The sequence below is a fragment of the Oikopleura dioica genome, chromosome 1 (genome assembly GCF_907165135.1).
Source record: "Oikopleura dioica chromosome 1, OKI2018_I68_1.0, whole genome shotgun sequence".
Lineage (NCBI taxonomy): Eukaryota > Metazoa > Chordata > Appendicularia > Copelata > Oikopleuridae > Oikopleura > Oikopleura dioica.
The window spans coordinates 2,048,003-2,075,495 of NC_137291.1; the positions used below are offsets into that span (position 1 = coordinate 2,048,003).

Here is a 27,493-nt window from a genome sequence, read left to right on the forward strand (position 1 = left end):
TATTGTCAATATCGGATATCCCAACTGTTGTCCGGATAGAGCTGAAATTTGATTAAACCCTTTCCTTCGCAAAATCAACCTGATCGCGACAGATTCAAAGGCGCTAGAAGATTGCCCCCTTCTGCAGGTGTATCCTCGCATTCTTGGAATTGATTGGCGCATCCGAATCCAGTTTTTCAGCCTCAAAAAGCGAATGCAATAATGTCGACAGAAAAACTTACAGAAAGGTGACGAAACAAACGAAGCCGATCACCGAGCAAAGATAAATCAGCAAATCGTACTGGATCAATTGATATCCGGCGCCGCAGAATTCTAGCTGCTCAAAGTTGATCTTTTGCATTGAGTTTTCAAAGTCAGAAGTGATGTTTCTTTCGTAGACATTTTCCTTCTTCAGATAGCTGGAGCAAAGACACCCTTCCATGTTCTTGAGAAATGAGTAAGAATCGACTCATGTTGGCTTACCCAGCAGTTTGTGGACGCCATGATGGTACCATCGTTGAGAAAGTAGCCAGAACAGCAGAATCGAGCGTCGAGAAGAAGTTTGCACTTTTTCGAGAGGTCCTTGTTGTTTTCATTGCCGAGATCATAGGTGATACTGTGGCACTAAATCCAAGTTCATTTTTGCTTGTTTTAACGGTAAAAGACTCTACCTGTTTACAGTTATGATGACTGCAAATAGTCCTCGCCCCCGTAGACATGAAATATCGCGTTCAAACCGACTGTACCGTCCGAATTCTCTTTAACATCTAACATCAAAGGCACTCTCAGTATCTCGTTTATGTATAATTAAGCGTAAGCAAGTTGTCAAGTTGGATTATTATCTTGTAAATTTCGACTCTGTCTCCATTTTTCGCCAGATATTGTCATCCTTTCTCTGCATTTTTAATTTGTCTGTCTTTTTCGCTAATATTTCTTAATAAAAAATCATCATGATATTTCTCTTGAGGAAATGTATTTACAGCAAAAAAAGGAAATGGACTCGGAAATGTACAGTTTGAGGAGTTTTCAACGAACTAGAAGCAAATATGAATATTTTCCCAAGCAATAAGGAGTATTTCCAGAGCAGGGTCTCTTCGTTGATTTCAGGCGGAAAGGCTCTTCAATTTATGAAAGAGGGAGTGGTCGAGTAAAATGCGCGAATCCCTGTTTTACGGATTTTCACCTCGAACTTAATTTTTCTTTTTGCTTATCTCATTATAAAATTTTCCGAAAAAATTTTCGTCCGAATTTTCGTTGAATTCGACTCAAAAAATCGATACAAATTTTGGCTCAAAAAAAATGATTTTTTCGGCTAAAAATATTTGAAAAAAGCTTCTAGATGTCGCCCAAAAATTAAGATCAAGGATCAATTCTGTTCATCAATCAAGAATTATTTCTTTCAATCAAAGAAGTACCACTTTTCAGACACTCGAAGAGTTTTGAGCGGGTTCTTGATAAAACTTGATCTTCGAAACTCTCATTTTTTGGCGAAAAGAAAGGTGTAATCCGTTCCTTAGCGGGATCTGTAGTGACGATCGAGCTGGTTGTAGTTGTGGTTCGTAGGCCAGTGTGCGAATTTGAGGATTGCGAGGAGCTGCTGCGGTCCGAGAAATCGCCCTCTTTGACGCTGTGGCTCACGCCGCATAAAATTCCCTGAAAAAAATGATTGAAAACAGCGTCTTTCTAAAAAATTGACCGGATTAAAATATTTTTAGGAAAGAGAAAAAAAATGTGTTTTTAAGTATATCTCGTTGAGCGCCTTAACGAGGGTCTTGCGCGTCGTTCGATTAATTTGCTGAACCCTTTAGTGAGTTGGTTATGAAATTTGTGCGGTCCACTGCCCGGTGCACCGCGGTCACGCAATTAGACCGTTTTTCGACAAAGCGCCGTGAAATCAGCTGAGCCATCTTCCTAAATTACCCAAGGAGCTACTTTTTCGTGCAAATTTTTGATATTTTATGTGGTCATTTTCGGAGCTTATTTAATCTGTAAAACGAGTTCGCAAGTCAAACGCGAAAATTTCAAAATTTTATTTGAATTCTCAATTATGATAACAATAACTAAAAGCCACTTGAGACAATGGATTTCATCTTTATGGTGTTTTCATTTTCAAAAAATACAACATGCGGAACGATAAAGAGTGACTATGACAAACCTCAAGAGAATGGAGAAATTCTTCGCAGGTAAATTCCCATTTTGATTTTGTGGAAAGAGATTCCAAGCTTTCGCGTTCTTTTCGCTCGGCGCGAAGTTTTTCTGAAAACAAAGAGTCAGAAATAAGTTTTTGTATAAATTTTATTTTTTATTTTATTGAAATAAAAATTCGATTTTTTATTGGTTGGCGACGATAAAGAGAAATTCTGATTGGTCGAAAGTCATTTCGAAGGCTTTTGATTTTTTCAGAGCTGAAAATGAATTTTTATTGGCCGAAAATTTTTTCTGAAATTTTTACATACAAAAATGAGATCTAAAGAGACACCTTTGTAATTTTGCGCGAGCTGTTTCTGCAGAATTGCGTTTTCCTTCAAGACTCGTCGAATTCGTTTGACCTTCTTGACGTCTTTTGCCGCGGCTGCTTCGCCTACTACTTCCGATGGCGACTGGCTTTTGACATTTCGACAATTCGCTGTCAAACCTAAAACAATATTCCGTGAACAATTTATCATTTATTTTGACGGCCCGCCGCCTCGAGAATTTTTTCTTTCATTTATTTTTGCTTTTCACGTTTTTTTTTCCTTTTTTTTTCTATTTTTTGAGCTTGCTGTAAAAAGGGGGGGCAGAAATCGAACCCGATATTGATATAAGAAAACGTGATACGGATTATCTACTGGATTATGAAGCCGTTCTTGTTCTTTTCAGAGTCTGTTTTTGGTCTGTTGCGGATTAAAAATTGCAGATTTTGGTTATCAAAAAACGAGTTATCAACTAATCTGATTAGTCAGTTCGATAATTTTGCGTTATAAAATTTTGAAAATTAAAAAATTAAGGATATACGGTACCGTATGTCACAATAAATAACCCAAGAAAAGCTTGCTCCTAGCAACCTGACCTTTAACGGCCTGTATATCCTTAAGTTTGAAATCAAATGATCATCATTTGTGGACTGGTTTTAGTCAAGGGTTTGATCTAAAAGTTTCTATTAAAATTAAGGGTGTATCTTCGATACTTTCGGAAAGAACCTTGCTCCTAGAAGGCCGATTTTCACAATTCTTATCGGGGGGGGGGTCCTTAACGTAGTTTTTCGTCAAAAAATGAATCTTTTCATGAAGATTTATTCTTTAAATCTTAACATGAATGTAAATTTATGAAGAAATAAAGCCACTTTTCTGCAAAGAAGAATGCTTTTAAAAATGTGTTAGAAAATCAGCTCTATTTTCAGCGAAGAAAAATTCTAAAAAACCTCAAAGCCCAGTTGCTCGTTGAAAATTGTCGCGAGTCAATTAGCATCGCGCTGATCCTATGAAAGCGAAATCTAATGCGTCCGCAGAAGATCGCCAAGCCGGATTATCCGACCTGCGGAAAGTTCACCTGCCACAGCTTCTCAATAAAAAAGAACACTTTCCTGGCAATCTTTGTGAAATTCTTTCGAAATCATCAATTTTGCTTTGTCCGGAAAAATGGTTTTAGAAAGTGGCGGAATTTTCGACAAACCGCAGAAAGAAAATCATCCAATTTTCGATTTTCAAACATGATTCGCCGCTTTCACGGGGTTCGTTTCCAGCTCAGAATTCTAGAGCTACATTCAATTTATCAAAATTAATTAGACAGGTCGCTGCAACACGATTCCGTCAACAACCAACTAAAATGCTCCAAAAAATAAACGATGAGGTGTCGATTTAAGACGATTTTTAGAAGAAAAATTGAAACTCATGAGCCGAAATTTTTCACTAGAATTTTGTAGAAAGGGGAAAACTGAATTCACCTGAATTGAAAATTCAATAGAAATACAGCTCAATTCAAAATTCTAGGGCTTTTTCCGGGGCATGTATTGAAGCTCAAAGAAGAAATTCCTCTCTGAATTTTTGATCGATAAGATAAAAATTATGATTTTCGTTTTTCCTCTTATCTTTTTTCCTGATTGAAAAAATTTTAATCAATCATAAATTGGAAAAGTTTCCGATAACGGATCAAATACGGCAGAAAATTACCAAAAAATGTCAGTTTTTTTTATATTTAAAAAATCGAAGGTAGTACATTTAAATTGGGATGATGTCTGGAGCCGACAAAAAATTTCGACAAATTTTGCGTGGGCGGCTACTCGGCTGCTGATTGGCCGGTTTGCAAAATGCAGGCTTCTGATTCCACGCAAAATTTGTCGAAATTTTTTTGTCGGTTCCAGACACCTCCCCCTTAAATTCTTGATACTTTAGCAACTCATTTATTTTGGGATCTCGATGTTTTTAAAATATCCAAAAAGAAAAAAAAACTTGAAAAAGTTCTATTTTCGTATTTTCCAAAATTAACAAGATTGAATGAGAAAGGTATAATTTCTGCTTGTGCAATAAGGGTGGGGATTTTTCGTCAAGCAACGAAACGGGGGTTTTAAATTACTCTTAGAAGGAGCGTAAAAGATGCAAGAAATTTGAGCGGGCATTCTTTTTCACGTAAACTTGTAAACCACACCTTGTTCGTTTTTGCGTTTTGCGGCTTTCATTTTTTAAAACTGTATATTTTCGTTTATTTTTGGGATTTCTTACCTCTGTAGAGCAGAAACTGGACCATTTGGCATCTGAGATGACGGGAAGCAAGATGAAGGCAGGAATTTCCGTATCGATCTTTCGCCGGTTTCAAAAAAAATTGAACAACTTACCGAATTAAGAAAATTTCTGTGCGTGCTCTAAAAACTACCGCTACGCGAATAATTGAGTTCATTTTTCGTGGTGGCTTTTCACGCCTTTTCAAAATTTACAGAAGCTCGAGTCCGCTGAGGAGGGACTACTTTTTATGTCTGAAAATATGGTTAGTTGTGTTGAAAAATAAAAAAAAATAATAGTACAGTGCGAAGATTTTGATTAATTTTCACAGCCAATAAGAAGCCTGTATCTATCCAACTAGCCAATAAGCGGCCGATAAAAGCCAGGGCAAAAATTTCTGCTCGAAATCTAGCTCGAATCTAGCTCGAATCTAGCTCGAATCCAGCTTAAATCTCGCTCGAATCTAGCTCGAAACTTTGATCAAATCTAGCCCGAATCTAGCTCAAATCTAGCTCGAATCCAGCTCGAAATCTAGCTCGAATCTAGCTCGGAATCAAGCTCGAATCCAGCTCGAAACTTTATAAAATTTCCGTTGCAAGCAATTCAGGTTCTTATTGGCTGAAAAACTAATATTTTTTGTTCTTACCTTTTTTAAAATTTGAAACCAAGCTTTGACGGAGTCAACATATGCATCTTTCTTTAACCAAAAAAAATATCGAAAATTTCTTTCTAAACAACCTGCGTAACATTTTGAGTGTCGAGAGAGCGGGTTATTGTTTTTGGATGCTTGCGTATAAGTGGATTGCTCAAAGTGCTATGGTTGGAAAAGAGGATTTCGTTGAGCGTTTTATCTGTAACGAAACAGGTGACTTCTAAAAATTCTAGTGTTTGTGCTTCTTAAAATTATTGACTAAGTTTGCAAAATTGAGATCTTTGAAATTTTAAATTCACGTCTTCGTTTTCAATTAAAACTCGACAAGGAAGAATTCATGTCTTGAAATATTCCCCGAGCGGGTCGATTCTTAAAAGTGCCCGCAAAATTAGAACAGAGTTCTTGGACTTGACGCTTCAAAAGAAATGACGGAAACTTTCTCAGAAACAAACTTTTTCGACCCTTTTTTCTCACAAAAATATCAGATTTTAGGGTCGATTTTAAGGCGATGACACCCTTATTTTCAATCTTTAAAAAAAAAGTTGGTGTCGAAAAGCCGCTTGCGGCTTCGAGACCGACATCAAAAAAGCCGCGCTAAGCGCGGCTTATATTGTTGAAAAAAAAAATAAGGGTGTCACCGTATTAAAAATGCTCCTCAAAATCGATCTTATAATGAAAATCGCGGCTTTTTTTTTTGAGCCGCGAGCGGCTTGCTGTTATATCTTACCAAGAAAAAAAATCAAGTTTATTATTTTCACCCGTCAAAATCGGGGTTCGAATAATCCAAGGAGTAATTGTCATAATTCAACAAAGTCAAAATATTTACAAAGAGCGTAATAAATTATCAGGGGGAAAAAGCAAGAAAGTTAGTTTAGAAAAACCTGCCCTTGTTCAGTTGCGTTTAGATTTTCTGAAATTTTTTCTCACCGCTTCGTTTGTTTCGAGAACACGGATTTTCCCAGTCACGGAAATTTTGATCTGCGGTTAAATCTGGAGCGAGTTTCGGGGGAATGTTTTGATGGATTAGTTTATCGGGTTATTACTGAATTGATGTACGCATTTGCCACATTTATGCGAGTATGTACTTTTTATTAAGATTCGTTTGAAGTGAATTAATGTGATCATTTTGATTATGGTCATTAATTAGATCTGATGTCATTTGTTGATTTTAAATAACGAAGCGAATACCAAATTATGCCATCAAAGAAATATCTGTCTTTGGGACATCCCGTTTTTGAGATTATTCATCCTGTAATTTCCTCTAAGCTGCTAGAATATGTCATAATGGTCGATTATAAATTGATTTTTATTAAGACAAAAATAGAATAAACGAACCAGACTCTATTTTACGCCAACTTTATGTAAAAAACTTTTATAACAGTAATAAATAACGTAAAAAAACGCTGAACAAAGAAATGATTGATGTCATTTATTATCTATAAATCTATAAACTCAATATTTTTATATAAAAAAATTCATGGGCGAAGTGAGTTTGTCGTATCATAAAAACATCAAAAAGATCAAGGTTCTCTCATTTCTGGCAATTTTCAGTGAAAAAAACTTGCGGAAGAAAAAGACAGTCGGTGCCAGATTGCCTGGTGCCCTTTTACTTAAGCCCGAAGAGACTGATAATTTGTACGTTTTAGGTATTCACATACTTGTCCATTGAGGCAAACCTGCCTATTGTTGTGTGAGAAAATAAGGTTTCTGCATTTTCAGAAAGTGGGTATTATATAATGTCGCTTTTAGAAGTATTTTTGGCCATTTTTCTACCGAAAAAGAAAGTTATGAGAAATTAGCCTTGAGCCACTGTATTTACTCCAGCTTCCGTATGAGCTCATCTCATAACGGGTTATGCACGAGTTCGCTGGTTCCCCGAAAATTCTCTGCCGAGCGGCAACTTTAGTTTTTTTGGATAACGAGAAGTTATTTCCGTTCCACGCGGGTTTCTTTGTTGCCAGAAACGAAAAGTCGCTGTTATCAATTTTGAGATTAAGGGCCCTGCCATTGCTCACTCTTGTGTGTTTTTGATACCGAAGCGATTTTTTATTTTTGAGTCAAGAAATATTTTTTTTCATTTAATTTTCCAAAATTAGATTTTCTACGTCAGACTAGAAGCTTCATCAAAAAGGGATTAGAGACTTGCGTGGCGCGAATTAAACTTTGATATTCCACCCAAAGCGCAAGGGTTAAATTAAAAGCCGGGTTAAGAATTAAAGGCACTCCGAAAAGGGATAATTTCCTTGTGTTGATGAAAAGGGCGTTACCGGATGTAATTGCCCAAAATATTCAATGTATTCATTCTTGCATGCAAAAATTTAGCTTTCCCTAGAACAATATTCCTGCAAAAAAATCTGAAAATGCAAATGATTTGTGACTCCAAAGCTGTGGCGTGGATTGACGCTCCCCGAGCAAGTAGCAATTCCGCAGATTGGACATCACCTGAATAATCCAATTTCGTCAAAATACAATAAAACCATCACCCATTATCCTCCGTTGATTTACGAAAGTATGAAACTCTGGCTTATTATTTTATGATTATCATTCATTTGATAACTCATCCTTTAACCTTTTTTTTCAGGCATTATTCGGAAAATAAACTTATTTATAGAATAAGCCGTGAATTTATGACGATGATTTTTTTACTATAAAATTCTTTGCATTATTCAATTTAAGAAATTTAATGCCCGCTAGAGGATGATTTAATTTTCATTTTTGATTCTTACCTAAGCAGCAGGCCATCATCAGGGCTGTCATACTTTCATCAGAAGTTTTCGCATCGACCTGAAAAATTGCATAAGAACATGGGTTAATTTCCTGTCGCAAGCGTTTTTTAGCAAAGCGCTGACATTTTGAGCAATTTTGAGTGGAAAAGGTTGACTTATACGATTTCCAAGGGGATTGATTATTGCTTATGAACTGTTTTTAGACCGTTTTTGATGCATAGAGGGCTCATTTTTGACAGTTTTTTGATGACAAATTTTTAGCCAATCAGAAATCTTGATGACATTTTTGAGCCAATCAGGTTTTTCAAAGACCTTTCTGTTTTAAATCCTTATTTTTTCGGCAAAAAAAAAATTTGTCGAAAAAAAAGAAGATTTTTGGTAAAAATTTTTCGAAAAAAATTGCTCATTTTGTCTCGAAACGTTGAATCCAGGCTAATCCTTCGCGTAAAGATGAAAAGAGTGTGAGCTGCGAAAAAATGACCGAAATTGGATTGACACTTTCCACTTCCTCGTAGCTTGAGTTATCCAAAGCTTAGGTGTTTTGGGCGAAACGAAATGGAGCCGAATGTGATATCAAAGCAAACACTTTGGAAGGCGCCAGCTAGCACTCCTTATCATGTTAGGGTGATTATTTTTGAAATCAGATGAAAAAATCAGGGCAGCGAATGTTCAAAACATATACAGATCCAAAAATGGCGGGAAAGCCATAATTTTCTAAAAGTAATAAACGAACATCGTCATAAAAACTTCTAAAAAAGTAACTGATAAACATCAGACTATCGGATCGATAATATAAGTATTTTTTGAACACCGACTTTGTCTAAAAAAAGAAGAAACAATGAGCATCATACTTTAAATAGAAAGATAGCAGATATCATCTTGTTTTAGTAGAAAAATAACTATATTAATCGTGATGTAAGGGAGCTTGTGTTGTCCCTTATCATAATGAGTATATAACAAATGCATAAGAGATTTTTTCTTCAAAAATAACATCTGAATTTCTGTCGTTAAGCGACAATTTTTGAGCGACAATATTCAAGCGACAATTTTTGAGCGACAAATTTCGAGCGACAATTTTCGAACGACAATTTTCGAACGACATTTTTCGAGCGATTATTTCGAGCGATGATTTTCGAGCGACAATTTAAGAGCGACAGTTTTCGAGCGAAAACTTTCGAGCGACAATTTGCAAGCGACAACTTTCGAGCGACAAAATTTTTCGTGACATGAAATTTAAGTAAAAAGAACGATTTTGTAATTATATAAATGAATTTCTTTCTCCATTTTCCACGTAAAAGCAATTTTCTTCCACGTCTTGAATCCCCTAAAAATAATTCTTTTCTGCAACAAAGAAGTAAGAAGGGGTTTCTACCGCATAAATTAGAAATGTTCATGCCCGTCCACTGACCCAGGTGCATCCACTCGAGAAATAACGCGTTTCGACACGCTTTCGTTCACAATTGAATTTTTGTTCAAAATTTCCGAGCAAAATTTTCATCAACAAAAAAATTTCGCGCAAAAAAAGACGAAGAAAACGACGCGTGTCAAGCCTATATTTTCAAATTGCTAAGCGAGGACGTAAGAAAGGATCAGCCACGAGCCCGGGTAAACAGCAGTTTTGACGGAAGAGAGCACAGTTATTCAAGAAAACAACGTTTCGTTTTCTGATGATAGTTTTTAGTTGCTTCAAGATCTTTGGGTTCTTTTGATATCGACTGATCTTAGATACGCTAGAATTTTCGATAAAAAGAAGAGCCCAAAAAATTTTTGAAAATCAAAAATTCCGAAAATGTGAAAAATTTCGACTTGAAATTTTTATTTTCTTTTTGATGAAAAAATTGAAATTAATGCCAAATCATGATGAAAATGATGGAAAAACAACTCGAAAGTTCTCGTGAAGATCTTTATTTAGGTATTGATTTAACCTTGATCACCAAAAATAAGCTCCTCTTCATTCCTCGTTGATCCATAAATAATTTTCCAAGAAAAAATGATGCTTCTTCTATAATTGAAACGAATACACGTTCCACTTCATTGATTTATTCTACTCAAAAATGCATCAATTATCAATTTTTCTTCATTATAATTTTTTCTATAAATTATAGACTATAATAAAACTGCTTAATTTTCTATAATAAAACGTTCACTTTAATATTTTTATATATATTTTTTTCAGAATAGAATTCATTCCCATGCCGGCAAAATGGTCAAACTGCGCCCTCCAGTGAAGAATTCCCATTGCGTTCCGAATACAATAATTATCCTCTTAGTCGTGGAAAAAAGAAGGTTACTGCATGTTACAAAACTTTGTGTAAGATTAACTATTTAATTTCGACCCGGTACTTGTCGGAATCACAATCAGAATCACAAACAATCAAATTAATCAGAAAATATGAATATATTCAAATTCATTGTTTTAATAGCGCTTTCTAGTGCCGATTTGATCGGCTACAATCGACTAGGAAACAATGTCAATGGCCATTATCAAGCAAAAATGGAGAAAAGAGGCTTCAACTTGAATAGTTATTACAGACAGCTTCGAAAGTACGCCGCATCCGTAGACGATAGCCAATCAGAAAACGTGAAATCTTTTGTCGAATCAAAAAAGATCGCGAAACCAAAAATGCTGAAGAAAAATTTGCGGAGAAAACTTTACATGTATAATATGATGCGAGCCTAAAATCTAGCATTGCTTATTAATAATAAACTTTTCTTGTTAAAATAAATACTGTATTGAAAAAATCGATCTGTTGCATAAAATTATTTCTTGAAAGAGGGGTGCTTGTAAAGGCTGATGGTTAAAAAAATGGTCTAGAAAGCTCAAAAGCAGCGATTTTATCAGTGAAAAATCCTCCACCAATCAGACTCTCGCTGTTAGTCGGTAGACCAATCAAAATTAAGAACAGAAAAAATCTTTAAAATAATCGAACTTTTAATCATTTTTTTGTCTTTTTCGATTTTTTTTTCGGAAAAATCTTCAATTATCAATCGCATAAAATCCCGACCGTTCAATTAGTCGAAACCCAAATTTAGCATAATTGAAAATAGCTCAATCAAAAAAGGAACCCTCAGCGGGTTCGCTATTATGAGGTTGGTTATGCAATTTTGGAGCTCATTAGCCATTCAAATCGTAGCGTCGTCTCATAAAGCATGACAAGTATCGCGAATGTGTCGACTTACCCAGGAGCTCTAGAATTGAGCCAAATAGCGTCATTTGCGTGGCTTTGCTCTTGAACTGATAGGATAAATATGCACCGACTAGAAACTCATGCAACGCTTTTTTCATAACAACTCGCTTATATCATCACTAATTCCAGTGGCTCAAGATAAGGGGATTGTAAATTTAAAGAAATTACGAAGGGATACCCTTAATTTTTGTTCGAAATTTTTTGAAAGAATTCCAGCTGTTTTCCATTTTCTTGAGACAAGCTGGGATAGAGGTAGCTATCCGCAGCTGGATTTGATTTCCAGTGCAGATGTTTAAAGATGGCGCTAATGCAATTTGTGCATAAAAAGAACAATTTTTTTAAGGCATCATTTTCAAAATGAAGCAAGATTTAAGTCAGCAGCACTCCAGAGGCCAGCCGCATAACGAATTTTAACGATTACTTTTGAAATGAAACTTTATTAGTTCCAATTTGCTCAAGCAATGCTCCATCGCACTGGAAAGACCAAAGAGTACTTGTCCCTTTTTGTACTCAATAAACTTAATATCTTTTCATGATTAATTTTTTCCTTAAATGACTAGAATCAGAAGAAGAGTGTATAAATTCTATCCTGAAATTATGATTTTCCTGTCGAAAACTTCAAATAAACACGGTCGTACACTCATTTTGAGGATGTAATCCTTTAACATAAGATATAACTTTTATCATATACAGTAAAAACCCAAAAATTGGCCGGTTTTCAGATGTAAATTCCCGAAAAAAGCGGCCAAATTTTGGGTTTTTTGGCGGGTAGCCAAGCTTCCCCTTCAAAAAGCAAAGACTCAAAATTTTCTAAAATCGGCATGATTTTGTTAATTTTTATGAATTTTATTCAAATTTTTGCTTGTTTAAGAGGGGGGTCGTCAATATGGATTTTCAGGGCTGATCAAAATCCCACTTGTACATATAGTGCCCATATGAATCATATATTTTTGGAATCTACAGGTCCTGACGAGTCTGTTGAGCCTAAAATTATTATATAAAAATAAGTTTTAGGGGGTAAAATCGAGGAATTTGTGAAAAAAATGACCATTTTTGGTGAATTTTCGCGATATGGCCTTACTTTGGCGGCATTTTTGACCGATTTTTTCTGGCCAATATTTTTTCTCGTTTGCGCCGGTCGAATTAAACAACCCTTTTCTTATCCCCTAACAATTTGATTTTTTTCTATCCAATCAGGTTTTCCCGCTTTTTTGGTCAAGAGCAACCCCGATATTGACGACCTCCCCCTTAAAGACATTCTCATGAGAATTTAGTCATTAAAACGCTTTAAAAAACCTAAAAATTATCAGAAATAGCCTCATTTGGTCCCAATTCTGGTGAAAAATTTTCTATTTTTGAAAAAGCGGCCAAATTTTGGGTTGATTTCAGGTTCCAAAAAAGGCAGTTTTAGACAAAAAGCGGCCAAATTTTGGGTGGGCAAATTTTGGGTTTTCACTGTAAGCAGCTCTTGAACGACCATAATTTTTTGAATAAATAAGAGCATCACTTTGTTAATGCCGTAGACATCATAAGATTGAGAAATCGCTTTTACGATGCATCCCCTTAATTATCCATATTTCAGATCCTCCCTCTCAACTTGAGAGTCTCAAGAAGCACCTAATTCTCCATCCAAAAAAACAAACAGTCCATGTCTCTCAGCATTAGTGAGTCTAACGCGCTCAACGTGGTTAACCATAGTCCGCAAAGTGATCTTTGAAGTGCCCGACAAAGGTCCACCGCTTTTGCTGTAAACGGTGCATATAATTTTCTGCTTATAATGACAACCCACGTTCTATGTCGTTTTTTAAGGATATAGCCTATGAAATTGAACTTTCATAGCGCCTAAATGCGACGTCGGATCATTTTATTTCAAAAACAATCCTATCTAAAAATGTATGCAGAACTCGATTCTGGTATTTTATTAAAAAATTCCATGTTAATTTTTCTCTGTAGAGCGTTTTGAAATCTTACGATCGCGATTTCTCGAAATATTTACATTATATCGCTAAAACTAAACCAATGACTGCATTAGCAAAGTGCTTAACTAAAATATTGTGGCTGAAAAATCCTCAAACTCGGCCAAATTTTCATTCTAGTGTTTTCCTCTTTCTTACTCCTGTTTTTCTTCCATGCGCGCTTTTTTGGGTTCAACCAATCAGAGCGCTATTTCAAACGCGCAGACTCTCTCGGGAAAGAGGAGTCGAGAGATTGAGCACCCAGCGCAGCGCTTTTTACACTATTCACGCGCCGAGGAAGCCTCACCGAAATGGCTCTAAAATCGGTTTTTGTCGGGATAAGAGAAAACCGAACCCACAATATTGTAGATAAGGGTCTAGATTACTTTTCTATCAAAAAAACTCGACCGATTAAATGCAACTATTTCGAGAAATCGCGATCGTAAGCTTTTAAAACGCTCTACAGAGAAAAATTCGAATGAAAATTTTTAAGCAAGTACCAGAATCGAGTTCTGCATACATTTTTAGACAGTATTGTTTTTGAAATAAGATGATCCGACGTCGCATTTAGGCGCTATGAAAGTTCGATTTCATAGGCTATATCCTTAAGTACCTTTGCACCATTTGCGAGGAGGATGAGGATGATTCCAAGCTTGTCTTCTTCGATTTTACAGTTTTTCACTAAAAAAATGATGACAATCAAATTGACTTTTGATCTTTTTTTAAGGGAATCTAGGTCAAAATGGCCGACTTTAACGGTTTTTTCCTGAGAAATGACAAATGCTAGAAATGCTAAAAATGGCTCTCTTGTAAGATCTGAGTAAGATCTCATTTTTGTCAGAGGTTTTTGACGGTTGGTCAAGTTTTTCAAGAAAATCAAGCCCGTCAAAGTTGGCAACTAGCTAAAATATGGGTAAACAAAGCGGCCATTATGAAGTTTTTTGTTCCTCTGAAACTGAAGTTTTCTGCTCTATGCTCCTTTTTTCTGGGGATTTTTTTCTGCGCCTATTTTTGAAATCGATTTTGAAGGGTGTCAGGAACATCCTGGCCCCTCGAACCCTGGCAAAAAGCGGGCCCTGGGCCCGAACTTTCTTTTTCCAAAAACCTAAAAATCAGTTCGAAAAATAGGTCCAGAAAAAAATCTACAGAAAATAGAAGTTGCCAACTCGACCAAGATACCCTTAGAGTTGCTCATGTTCTGTCAATTTTCGTGTCAGAAAATACAATATGATAATATTCTTTGGCTGGGAGACTGTTGTCGGGTTCAAGTAGGCGAATTACTTCTATTTTGTGATGTTGTTTGTGAATTGCAGAGGGGCTCTATCTCAAATTGTCGTTTTGATAGCACTCGCGAAAGAAAGCCGACCTAAGCCGGCGAAAATGCTCAATACGCGCTGTTTTACAACGTGCGCTAATCGCTTATCTAATCTCTTACTTGTCAAAATACGGTATAAACAAAAAAACACTCCTGAGATAGCCTCCTCCGCATTCTCTCTCTCTCTTTCGCTAGAACTTCTCAACAAACACGAAAGTTTTTCTCAAGTAAAGGAGAAAACTAGTAAATGCTCCATCGAATCAGAATCCTGAAAAACTAAAATCAAAAGCCGCGCAGCGGCTTTTTTAATAAATAAGCCGCGTAGCGGCTTCGCGAAAATCTAATTCAGACCTAATTTTAATAAGCCGAGTCCTGTATTTTCCGCTGGCCTCGTAAACAAAAAAGCCGCCGCGCGGCTTCATTTGTAAAAAAAGCCGCAATGCGGCTTTTCATTGAAAAGACCAGACTTTGGTTTTCAATTCAAATTTTTGAGCCGAGCTTTTAAGGCTGTAAACCGCGAAAAAGTTTATTTTTGTCCCTCGAACTCCTTGTTATTCTAGTGACGTCGGAATCTTTCAGATTTTGTCTTCTGATAATTTCATAATTTCGAGATCACGTTCTGGCAAGCGCCCTTCAAGTTCTAAGCTCCCCTTGAAACGCTCAAAAGTTTGTTTTGGTCATTTGGGGCCACTCAAAACGGCGCAGAGCTAAAGAGGAATGGGACTAGTGGATTAGCGAAAATTGGATTCTTGCATAAAGTTTTCGCGAAAATACCCATGCTGAGCTCCTTTTTCGAGAACAATTAAACCGGCCCATATTTATTCTCGAGAATTTAACCTATTTCGATCAAAAGGGACAAAAATGGCCAAGGGGCCGGAAATAGGGCCCTAAAGCCCTTAAAATAGAAGAAAATCTTCGGTTTTCGAGAAAAACTTCGGAGGCTACCCGCTTAAGAATATTGTGGATGTAACCCCCTTAAAGTACTTCTCGTTTTCACAGAAAATTATGAAATAAATTGTTACCTGTGTAATGTAGCGGCATCGCTCCATTATTATCGGCTAAGTTGACCGGAAATCCGAACGGGATCAGGTGACGCAGAACGTGCAGTGGCCGAGTCGAATTCGCAATCACGTGAGAAATCCAGCCCATGCCTTCTTTATCCTAAAAAGCGTTATTATTCAACCAATTTTTAAATTCAATTTTCTTATTAAAATAAATTCTGTTCACAGAAAATGCCAAAAAAACAACATAAAATTAAGGGTGTCAACAAGGAATTTTCTCCATTTTTTCAAATTCGAAAAATGACCACGCTCTCGAAAATTCGATAAAGCTCTAATCACGCTCTCATAAAACCAGAATACGAGACGTTTTCTCAAGTCTATCTCCACCACCCTGTGGCATGTCAGATATTCGCAGCGGGACACTTCGCGAATTTCAAGATTAGAAAAGTGCTTTCGTGAAATTCACACTTTTCCTCCTTGTTTACCAGTTCCGCTTAAATATTTTCTACCATTCAAGAGGCCCTCTTTCGAGAGGGAGACCCTTAAAGTAGCGTGAAAAAATACTCAAGAAAAAAACTCTTGATTTTTAAAAATTTACTGTTAAGGGTGTCAACATCGATTTTCACCCTAACTCTATCGATGTTGACACCCTTAAATCAGTTTGCTCTACCATGATACTGCATCGTTTTTACAGTATAAGAGGATTCTATGATGAAAAGCCAGATTCCTCATTCGCGCCGCAAAAATCGGATCAAGCGTCTCTAGAATCGTCCAAATTTATACCGGATGGCGATAGGGATCATCTGCGCCCGTGGATAGGGAAAAGGCGATTTCTTGCATAATATTGCCACCGCAAGTTTTCTTACGTGAAACCATATCAGAATAAACCCCCACTCGACGGCTTATAGATCGAGTTTCTTGATTCAGGAAAGATTCTAGCGCCGTTTTTATCCGTCAAAAAATCGAGAAGCCGCTTGCGGCTTTAAGATACAAAATAATAGCCGCACCGCGCGCGGCTTCTTTATCATTTTGCTCGAAGCCGCAAGCGACTTTTCGACTCGAAAAACGATTCGACTTGTTCAACGCAGTAAGCCCCTCCAAGTACTGTTAGCTCAGAACTAACGCTTGCTTCTGAAAGCACGTTGTATGTGTGAGTTTTCGCCATGTTTTGAAATCATGTCACAACACGGCATTTAGGCGCAGGATGACGTTATGCAAATTTCGCATGTTACCATAATTACACAAACTTGAAAAAAGCTAGCGTCTGTGGCATTTCTAATTTTTTTTTTCAAAGAAAACAATTACCGCGGAGCCCGGCGATCCTGGCAAAAAAAAATTTTAAGGGTGTCACTGTAAAAACACGAAATTACCGAAAATTCTCAAATTTATTATTCCTCGTTGGCTCAGAGCGGGCTGAGTTGTCTTGATATCGCACCCGTCTCGCTTATCGGGCGGGAGTTAACTTAAGCCCTTATCGACTCAGCAGGTGGGGTATTTATTTTCCTTCTTTTACTATCTGGGTTTATTAGAACACTTCAGCGCCAGTCCCCTGGTAATATCATAAATCCAGCTGCGGAAAAGTTTCGAGTCGAAACAAAACTTCAAAAGGCGATTTCTTCTGTAAAAGAAATTCTTCCGAACTCATTTTTTACGCAACAAAAATTCTAGTTTTACATCAAAATTAAAGCGAGAAGCCGCTTGCGGCTTCGAGCACAGAGAAAAAGCCGCGCAAAGCGCGGCTTTGCCTTTTTTAAGGTTTTTTTTATTCAGGACCCCCGCAACGGTTTCCGCAAAATCGAAAGCGAGGGGGAGGTCCTTAAAGCCACAATTTCATTTTATCTTTCATGAGAAACAAGGGTATCATGAAGAAAAGTCTCCAAATCTTTCGAAAAAAAAACATGATGTAAGTAAGTTTTTTGGTTACAAATTTGATCGTTCCCGCCCTTAATTTTTAGATCGTGCTTTGAGAAAAATGAAGCGCTGTTTACGAAAACGAATCCAAAAATGACCGGATCGGGTCGCAGCCATTTTGTCCGAGTCGCAAGAGCGGATCATGAATTTCAAACAATTTACAAAGATTAAGGCCAGAGTAAATTAGCGGCTTATCGCGCTGCTCACGCGATCGCTGAATTGGGACAACGTGATCGGCTTCAGCGGAGATTTATATCGATATATCGCGAGTTATGATTATTTAACAACGGCGTGTTTTTTTTTAATTTTGATGAACAGGCAATTAACCTTACGCCGCCAAACTAAAATTTCACCCCCCGCCGCCAAATGTGGCATATATGGCACATCATCTTTTCCGTCGTCCTAGGCCCCATATAATGGCCGAACCCGAACCTTAACCAAGATCCGAACTCGAACCAGAACCCGAGCTCAAAAATGAACCCAAACCCAAGCCCAGACTATTGCCCGAAAATGAGTAAAATGGAAGAACCCGAAATGATGACGGAGAGAAAAATGGGTTTTGGAAAGCCCTTGTGCCATATATGGCACATTTGGCGGCGTAGGGTTAAGGGGTTGAGCTTTTTTAGATGAATAAAATTGGAATCTTTTTAGAAATTCCATGAAAAAAAGAGCTCAAAAGTCACCGCTTGCATTTTAGATTCTCTTTCTGGGGCAGACTTTGTTATTTAATTATTCGGATCAAACTGGAATATTGTTAGCCACGTGATTCCATATGACATTCTAAAAATTGTTATTCCGAAATTCTCGGGATCAAGAAATTTAAAAAATAGGGGAAAAATTAAGAAAAAGTTGTTCAATTTTTAACAAAGCGGATGAAAAAAATGTTGTAAGACAGTGGGGCTTAAATAGCGCAGACATTCGACATTTGAGAAAAATTTGAAGCGAGAGAAATTTTGGATTCTTTACATAACCCCTTAAATAACCGCTTTCTTTGAAGAATGAAGGAATTTCATCGATAGATATCTCAAAGGATTATTGAAAAATTACCGCATTTTATGGTTTCTGAAGTTAATGAAGTGATACACTTATTTTTTCTGGTTAATTTCTGGAAGATATTTTCTCCTTTAAGGACCTACCCAACGGTTAGGAAAATAAATTAATAATAATTTAAATTTTTGATGAAAAATATGGGGTGTAGGGCGGCCACGGTACAAATTTGTACCGCCGTTACAAATTTGTACCGCCGGTACAAAAATTTTTGTACCGCCGGTACAAGCCAAAAATAAAATCCGAGAAAAAGTGTGCGCTTCGCGCTAGAATTGAAGGAAACTCCTTACTGGTATAGCTGAGGTGGAGTTCTGTCCGAAAACGAGCATTATTTTGGGTAAAAATCGGTTTTTATCGCCAAAAAAATTATCATTTTTTGTACCGGCGGTACAAAATTTGTACCCGCGGTACAAATTTCACTTTTGTCCCGCGGCCGCCCGCCCCCCAAAATATGGGTGTCAAAACGCTAAAGGCATAGAAAGAAGAGCTTTCAACAGAAGCAAGGAAAAACATAAAAGAAGAGGGGTCAGACGGAAAGTGAAAATTCGAATGAGCTTCCGGATATGTTAATCATCCGAGTCGTATTTCAACGGACGCTCACGTGGACGAGAAATTAAGATGAGTTCCTTATTTTTTTGAAATGCAAATTCAAAAGTGGGTTCCCAAAAAGAACCATTCCGAATTCCTGAAGGCCCAATTCAAAAACGTCTTTGTGAAATAACATTCAATCTCCAGGTTTCAGATAATCTTGAAGAGAACTACCGGTGAAAGCAAGCCTTTACCCGGGATTACCCGGCGACCAATCACAAGCTTAGAGGGCCTAAGTGGCGGCGTAACCCCGGATTTGAGTCTGCTTTCACCGGTATGTTGCCTAAGGATCAGCGTCATTTTAGAGCGACATTTGTATGATCGATAAGCCTTCTTACGAAACACGTGTCGGTGAAAATCTGACGTTTGATTTGACACTGTTAGTTTTAGAAAAAAAAAATGTTCAACATAAAATTATGCAACTTTTTTTCGGGAAAGAGTCTTGAATGGATGAAAATTTTGAAAAAAAAAAAATTTTTTTCGAGAATTTTTTTTTCTGAAATCTGATTTTTTTGATAAAAAATCCTTGAGTTGGCAGAAAAAATATTTTTCAAGGTCGATCTAAAAACGAAAAAAAAAAGGATGAGCGGAACGGGTGCGGGTAGCGAACATCCTCGACAAGCGTTAGAAAATCGACATGCGTGTTAGGTTTCCTAAATCCACAAGTGTGGAGCACCATGTTGCGACAGGATTTTGCAAGTGTACATCTTGTTGGGGGAGGTTTATTTTGAACCTCTTTTTCCAGGGGATGAGTTTGGTTGATTCGAACATGTAGAATTAAATGATCAATTATCAGGAGAGAATTCAATTTGTCTCCCAGGATGTCGATCAAAATAAAATAATTACATAATACATAATAATAATATATAAGATACAAAATAAAATTATTGGATTATGATTTTATGTAAGCTTGAGTAAGCCGATCAATAAAGTTCTCGATTTCGAAAACAAATCAATCAAACTTCACAGAAAAGAATCTCCTGATTAAATTTATCGTGCCGATCTCGAGATCCTGTGTCAAAAACCTGAGTCAGGGTCAAAAAGACCTTGAATGAAAAGCCGCGTCGCGGCTTTTTTGATTATAAAGCCGCGAAGCGGCTTCGCAATGATCAATTTTTCTCTCTCAAATCCTGAGTCAGGTTTTAAGCTCAGGTTTGCAACCCAGAATCCTGTACGAAGTAAAATTTCGAAGAAGACGTTCTTCTTTATATTACCAAAATAAATCTAATCAAAAAAACTTCTGCGTTATTTTGGGTTCTGAAAAGTCAGATGTCAGAAAAGTATATTTTGGTTCAAAATTTTTTTGATTCGAAAATGCAATATCGCCACCTGCTGCGTTTAAGCGAAAATCGAACGTGTGAAAAAAGCATAAAATGAAAAAGCCAAAAGTGGTTTTTGCTGTCAGATGTTTCCAGTCCTCGTTCTCGAGAAGTGGCACTAGAATTTCACTCGATCCTCGATTTCACCCAGATTGGTTTCAAAAAGCACAAATCAGCAAGTTTTTTTTTCTCAAGTTGATGAATTGCAAATTTATTTCTCGAGCGCCAGTAACAAACTTTGTAAAGAAACATATTTTTAGATCCTGGTTGACCGGACGTCGTGGATATTTTTGACGATGGGAAAATCCGGAAGAGATGTTTTCTCGAGGCTTCTTCGAATGGTTTTTAAATAAGATACCGAATGTTTGAAAGAACGTGGCTCCATCTTTTTTATCACGGCAAAATAAATTTTTTTGAATAAATATTTTTTATACATTTTATTTTTTTATAAAAAAGGGGATACCAGCACGAAAAGACCAATAAATTATGACAAAATTTTGCGTAGGTGGCTACTCAGCTGCTGATTGGCCGGTTGGCCGAATTCAGGCTTCTGATTTGTTCAAAGTTTTCACGCAAATTTCGTCGAAATTTTCTGTTGATTCGTACCGGTACCCCCTTATTTAAATTGAAAGTTCAAAATTTTTTTTATAATAAAAAAATATTTGTACAAAACGTTTATATGCCAGAAAAATTCGAGGAAGCAATCCTTAAATCAAAAATTAATTATTTCTGCAATCTCAAGAATCTGTCGAGCCCAGAATCATCCATTGAAATCATTATTTTGCTATCTGACATGCGCGCATGTAGCGCAATTAGAACCTCGGAAATTTTATTTTATTTTTTCGAGAAATCAAAAATTCTATTTGCCACGGCAAATGGACGATTTTGACGGTTTTTTTGCGTAAGAGTTTGGATTTTATAAAAATTTTCGTAAATACGGTTTTCGGCGAAAAACGGCCACAATTTTTATTTTTCCAATAAAAAAAATTCAACGTTTTTTCCAGCGATAAGATCGGAGTCTTATCCGGTCGGTTATTATTTTTTTGATATGGCATTTTCGCTAGAACGTGATCAAAATTGCTACTTTGATAAAAAATATTCAAAAAATATGTTAATGACTCGATTACTGTACCTGAAATTGACGGTCGACGTTTGTTGCCAAGTATTGAATCTCCACATTATCTGTTGGATTCGTGATTTCTTTCAGGAAAATCTAAAAATCGATTTTAATAATTTTTCCCTTTTTTTCCTTCTGATTGAAAAAATACGAAAAAAAATTCATCATTAATACAAGTTAACCCATTTTTGCTCTTTAGATTTTCGTGGGCCACATTTTAGTCTTCACATTACTTGAAATCTTAAGGGTGTAGAGGGTAATATTAAGTTTTATCATAGGGTAGCCCATTTTTCTCACAAACAAAAGTGTTCTTGCATAAAAAAAGAAGTATTTATTAAATAAAGTCTAAGATGCCGTTATCTAAAATATATTAGCTCGGTTTTGCCCTTATCAGTTTTTTCCCCGACATCCTCCGTGGAGCGATACTCCCGTTTTATTTAATATCTTTTTCTTTTTTTGTTGATAAATTCATGTTTTCGCCTATTCTTTTACAAAACAGAATGATCAAAAAGCAGACAATTTTTGTTCAATCAGCTTTTTTAATATTTGTCTATTTTCTTTTTCATGTCAAGGAAGGGGAATTAAGAGGAGGATAACGTGTACCGAGCTATGTCAAGAATGGCTAAGTACTTGTTCCCACAACAAAAGATACTATGCTAACGGACTGTGGTTTGTATTTCCTCCCTGGCCCCAACGGTGGAATCCAGGGGCTGGACCGCGACCTCTAGTTCTCGAATTCGCTGATTAAGGGGGTTTATATGAAAAAGGCTCTAAAGAAAGAAAAAGCTGTCCGGTTTATATTCGTCACCAAACATTTTCCTAAGTCCTCGGATCGTTGAAAAAAGAGAACGTTTTATAAGTCGCCTTAAACATTGCATAACAAAAAAGGGCTTGTATATTATTTTTTCGTGGGAAGTTTCTTTTGAAAAATCGAGAGGATGGTCAAAACACTAGAATGGGAGACGTTCAAATTTAATTTTCCGAGGGATTAATGTGAAAAATTTTGTTTTTGAAATTATTCGGAAAAAAATTTTATTTTAAGGGTATCTATGTGGAGAATTTCAAAAAAAGAAGGGAGAAAATGAGCCATAATGAGCATTCACGATAAAAGAAAATCCGTTTTTCGCGAGAAGATTCGGTGAGCTGGTTCGTAAGCCGGTTTCACGAACACAAATCAAAGCCTAACTGAGCCGATTCTGTCACCTTTTGCAACCACAGCGCGGTTAATTTTACGTAGCCCGCTTTCGGGTTAATAACGTGCTTGACCTAGCGACGGCTCTGGAATTAGAAATGAAGTGCAGTTTTGCGCAGGTTAATTATTTAAAATCATATTCTTTCGAAATCCAAATTTTTCAGGGGCATAAAAAAGAGGGTTCTCCTAAGGGTGTGGACAACGATAAGGAAGGAGATAAAGGTCTTTACTTATTTCAGTGAGATAAAATAAGGGTGTCGCTATTTTAAGGACCCCTCCGTCATCTTATAATGACTTTTGCAAACACGGTTTTCGGGTTGATCCCCTTAAGATTTTTGAAATATTTTTGAATTATTTTGTAGCCCGATAGTTGCTCTAGGGCACCAGAAGGAAAACAAGCTTATAGGCCTCTTAAGGGTGTCGCAACGATAAGTTAAGGGGGAGGTCGACGAGAATCGGGATTTCTGTGACCAAAAATGCGGAAAAACCTGCTTAGATAGGCAAATTCTGACTATTTACGTGGAAAGAAAAGGGTCTGAAAAATACAGCGGCGAAAACGAGAAAAAAAATTTTTTCCAAAAAATTTTGTAAAATTTAGGTCAAAGTGAGGGTGACTCGTGACCAAAAAATCTCAAAAACGGGATTTTTCTGTCTTCATCAAATAGTTTTAAAAATAAGTTTTAACCCTTAAAAATACGGCGGCGACAATGAAAAAGGGATGCTTATCGTGAAAAATTTTTTACTGTAGATTAAATATATCCGATTTTCCTAAAAATCGTCATTTTTGCTCATTTTTCATAGGGAATTTTACCAAAGTCGCGGAGACTCAGAATTTTTTACTGATAATGATTAAAAAATCATCAAAAAACAATATCTAGCACATAAAAATTTGATAAGGACTATTTTTGGGTGATATGACCACCTTTTAACTTTCGTAAAATCTCGGAATCCAGACACAAAATCGAAAATTTTGTTAAAAAAAGTTAATAAATCCGCGAAAAGCTGGAGACCAAAAATGCTCCTTTTTTAATAAGAAATCCAAAAATAAAACGAAAATTTTAAAAAACGAAAAAATTTTTCTCGTCGACCCCCTCCTTAAAGTGAAAATATTGTTCAAACAGTGATATCATTGTGATCACCTTAACTGATCAAAATTTTTTTATGTTGAAAATTTAGCTGAGACCCTTGTCGAGGGCACCGCATCAAGTTTATGATGATATCTTAAGGGTTTCACTAAAGAAAAAGTGTTTGAAGGTTGGTGATCGGCCGAAAAATGGGCAAATTAAGGGGGTCCCCAACGATTTTCCCGAAATAAGCCATTTTCAAACGGCGCTCACGGCGTCACGGACTTAGATTTTTCAAAAATCTTTTTTCGTTCAACTAGATCATTCTTAGATCTAGTGAAGCGTGTCTCAAATTTTTTTTAATCAACCACATTCGGCGCTAGAGCGCCGAGAAAGTAACCATCTCGCGCAAAATCGCGTTTTCGGGTACTTTTTGACCGAGATTTACTCCAAAAATTTAGGAAACAAAATTTTTTTTCCTGTGGTTTCTGAAAGGTCTAACGCTAATCTAGTGAAGCGTATCTCAGTTTTTTCAATTTCCAAAAAATGATAATGCAATGAAGACGATCAAAATAATGAACGATTTTTTAAATTTCGACCATGTGAATTGCCTTTAGGGCATTACCCAAACCCATATTTTCGGGCATAAATAGAAAGTTGAGCTCATAGCCTTTCTAAAAATATGCCATATACGACCCTTAGACAACTGTAAATATGGGTTGATTTTTTAATTTCCATGCAGATGCATCAAAATTCGCAACTTCAAGGTCAATTTTGGATACTTTTTTCTTATACAATCGAAAAAAGCTAGGAACCTTTTTTGCAGCTTTTTTCATGAGGAATTCAAATCTGAAGAGAAAAAATTAGAATTCGAAAAATCTCAAAATCGTGTGGGACCCCCTTAAGCTAAAAAAGCCCGAAAATCATGATTTTCAAAGTCGATTTTGAGGGTCAAAAAGTCGAAATAGAATTTTACTACAATAGAGAAAACTGATCCTCAGAACTCAGAGAATCAATTCCCAAAAATCGTCAAACATGACGGGGGGGTCCTTAATTCAAAATTTCTATCCAAAAAGCAGTAATTGACTTTTTGAGGCTTTAGATTTAAGATTGTGCTACCCTTAATTTTCCTCAATTTTCGTTGAGCAAAAAAGAGCCTTGTCAAATCAGATATGCGCCAGCGAGTTAAATCCAAGCTGATCGCCAGCTGTAACAGATTCAATTTGCTTAACCCATATTGTAGCGAATTGAATCTGAATCTCCCGCTTCGACCCGTAAAAAGAAGAACAATCATCGGCAGCAGCGAGATTGTCCTCCTTCTCCACGTTTTATCCAGCCCTGGAAGATAGATATGTCCTCAATATTTTGATAAGGGATGAAAAACATCAAACGAAAAGAGAAAATCCTCAGACCGCTATACACGTGGCTAAGAAAACCAGAAAGTTATCAAAACTTGGACAAGCTAATCGCGAAGACTGACCGTAATTTGATGCCCTTTTGACTTGCTGATACCCGTTCATCTCCCTTTCCTTTCCTTATCTCTTCAGACATATTTTTTCTTTTTGGGGTTCACTTAAGGGTAAAGATATTTTTAAGGGTCTCAACGAATTAATTAAGAACTATGGTCCTAAATTCGAAAATAGCTTGGAGGAACCCTTAGTGAACCCTCTTTCTTACCCTTATTGGAGCCTATATCCTATACCTTACCCTTAAATAGATTTGAGATACCCGTATTCAAAATCTTACCGTCAAATCAAAGGGAAGGGCATAACCATAAACTGTGGTCAAGAAGGTTTTAATAAGGGTATCGCCAATCTATTTCAAGGTTAGGTCAAGAGTAAAGGCTCTAATAAGGGTAAGAAAGGGGGTTAAATAAGGGTTTTTTCCAAGCTATTTCCGAATTTCTTTTTTATGAAATAAAAATTTGGACGCAAGATTAAAGTTATCCATAATTCAGAAAATATTAATAAATTAAATTTTTCGAAAGTTAATGTTAATTATTTTGGCAACAATCTTTCTCGTTCATGGGAAAAAGAGGAGATGCCCTTATTTTTGGTTGTAAAAATTCTAGTTTTTTGGGAATTCAAGTTTGAGATTAATCTTTTAGAAACATCAAATTCGCCGGATTTTGATACAGTAAGAGATCTTTTAGAGTTGGCCTTTTTCTACTATTTTTTGGTGTAAATACCGCGAGGCGCATTTCTCTGGCCTCTCGAATGCCAAAAGAGCGCCTCGGCGGAGATTTTCGCTCAACCTGAACCCGACCATAAGCCGACCTAAAACTAACGTGGGAATATATTCCGACCGAGAACGGTCACTTATCGGACCCATTTTCTTCCGTATCTTTTTATTCGAATTGTGGTTTTTTAATTTTCCCTTTTTTTGATAAAAAGGCATTTTCGAAAAACAAAGTTAATTTAAGGGATCCCCCGATTTCCCGAACTTTGACCCGTATCTACTTTTTCTGGTCTTACTTATGAGTATGATTAGTAGCGCATTTTAAAGCCTGCTTAGAATCAGCTTAATATCCTAACATTCGCTTATGCATTAGAGGCCGTCAAAGTGATTAAAGTTGACGAAAATGGCCATTTTAGACCATTTTCAAATCGTATCTCCTTTTTTTGAGGCTATTCAATCACAGATCTTTTTGCATTTATAGAGAGCTCAGACCCTAGACTTAATATTCTGGTAGAATCAGCATGACTGGCTGAGTGAAAAAAAATTTTCTAATTGTAAAACTTTTTGGAGCCATTTTGGGCATTTTTTTGGTGGTTAAATGCTCTCTAGCGCCAACAAATGGTCGAAAACTCAAGTGCGGTTATTATATTCGTGATCTAGACATTCTAAGCTTTCGATCAACCCCAAATTTGTCCCCTCTTGATAACGATGAAAAATCGTAAAAAATTGCGATTTTCGCACAAAGTACAATTTACATGCATTTTCCCAAACTTTGAAAGCCAAAATTTTGGGGATGCATTTATGTAAATGGGTACTATAATACATCAAAATGATCCTTAGAACACAAGGAATCTAATAATTGGCAATAATGATCCGCGCCAAAGTTTTGAAAAATCGGGGGGTGATCCCTTAAAAAGTCGAATCATCCTAGATTTTCTAAAATGAATCATAGAAAATGACCGACATTGAAGATTCCGAATCTGCTCAGCGGAAGTTACCGGATCGACGTAATTTGAAGCGAAATTTAAAATTCTGAGAAGCCTTTCGCGGCGCGGCCAGCTCGCTAATTTAGCTAAATAGGCTATTTGTCAATTAACAAAATATTTTTTGTCGTGGCTCTCTAATTATGAGTTGAAATTTCTGAAAATGATTGATTTTATAATTTTTGAGCAAAAAAATAATTCAAGAAAAAAAATTATTTTTGAAAAATTTTTTCAAAAAAATTCCGAAAAAAATAAATCCATTTTTTCGAACAAAAATTTTGACCAAACCCCAACCCGACCAAAAATTTTTTTTCGATTACGAACCATTGATTCTTCATTTAACCCATCTGCGATCATCTTCATATCTCTCGAGTATAGTTTTATATCTCAATCAAAATGTCACAAAAAGGAAGTCAAATATATTTCTATTTCAGAAATAAAAAAAAAGTTATTTAAAAAACGAAAGCTATGCGATTTTCGTATCTTTCAATGTCAAAAAATTTTCTTGGCTTCCGCAGCGGAGCATTCACCGCGGCGCGATCGCGATTTCTCAGGGCTGCTCGCGAGCGCCCTCGCTCCCGTGA

At 36.5% G+C, this 27,493-nt stretch overlaps 1 protein-coding gene across 1 annotated transcript; it reads right to left on the reverse strand.

Annotated features, from left to right (window-relative positions):
• Positions 1-1,347: 1,347 nt before the first annotated feature.
• Positions 1,348-27,407, reverse strand: LOC145709627 (uncharacterized). Its single transcript, XM_081787315.1, has 10 exons — positions 27,234-27,407; positions 21,508-21,588; positions 15,532-15,670; positions 13,808-13,875; positions 8,052-8,109; positions 7,711-7,767; positions 4,677-4,754; positions 2,459-2,614; positions 2,135-2,235; positions 1,348-1,632 (listed from the first exon to the last, which is right to left on the reverse strand). Exons 1-10 carry the CDS (start codon positions 27,270-27,272, stop codon positions 1,363-1,365), a joined length of 1,047 nt encoding a protein of 348 aa, XP_081643441.1. The 5' UTR covers positions 27,273-27,407; the 3' UTR covers positions 1,348-1,362.
• Positions 27,408-27,493: the final 86 nt, after the last annotated feature.

What these genes read in the sequence shown, in the direction of transcription:
- LOC145709627 (XM_081787315.1), bottom strand. Translation starts at nt 27,272, where the DNA reads ATGAAGATGATCGCAGATGGGTTAAATGAAGAATCAATG. An exon ending in ACGTCGACCGTCAATTTCAG is followed by an intron (nt 15,671 to 21,507) that starts GTACAGTAATCG and finishes AACGCTTTTTAG; the next exon opens with GATAAAGAAGGCATGGGCTG. An exon ending in GATGATGGCCTGCTGCTTAG is followed by an intron (nt 7,768 to 8,051) that starts GTAAGAATCAAA and finishes TGGATTATTCAG; the next exon opens with GTGATGTCCAATCTGCGGAA.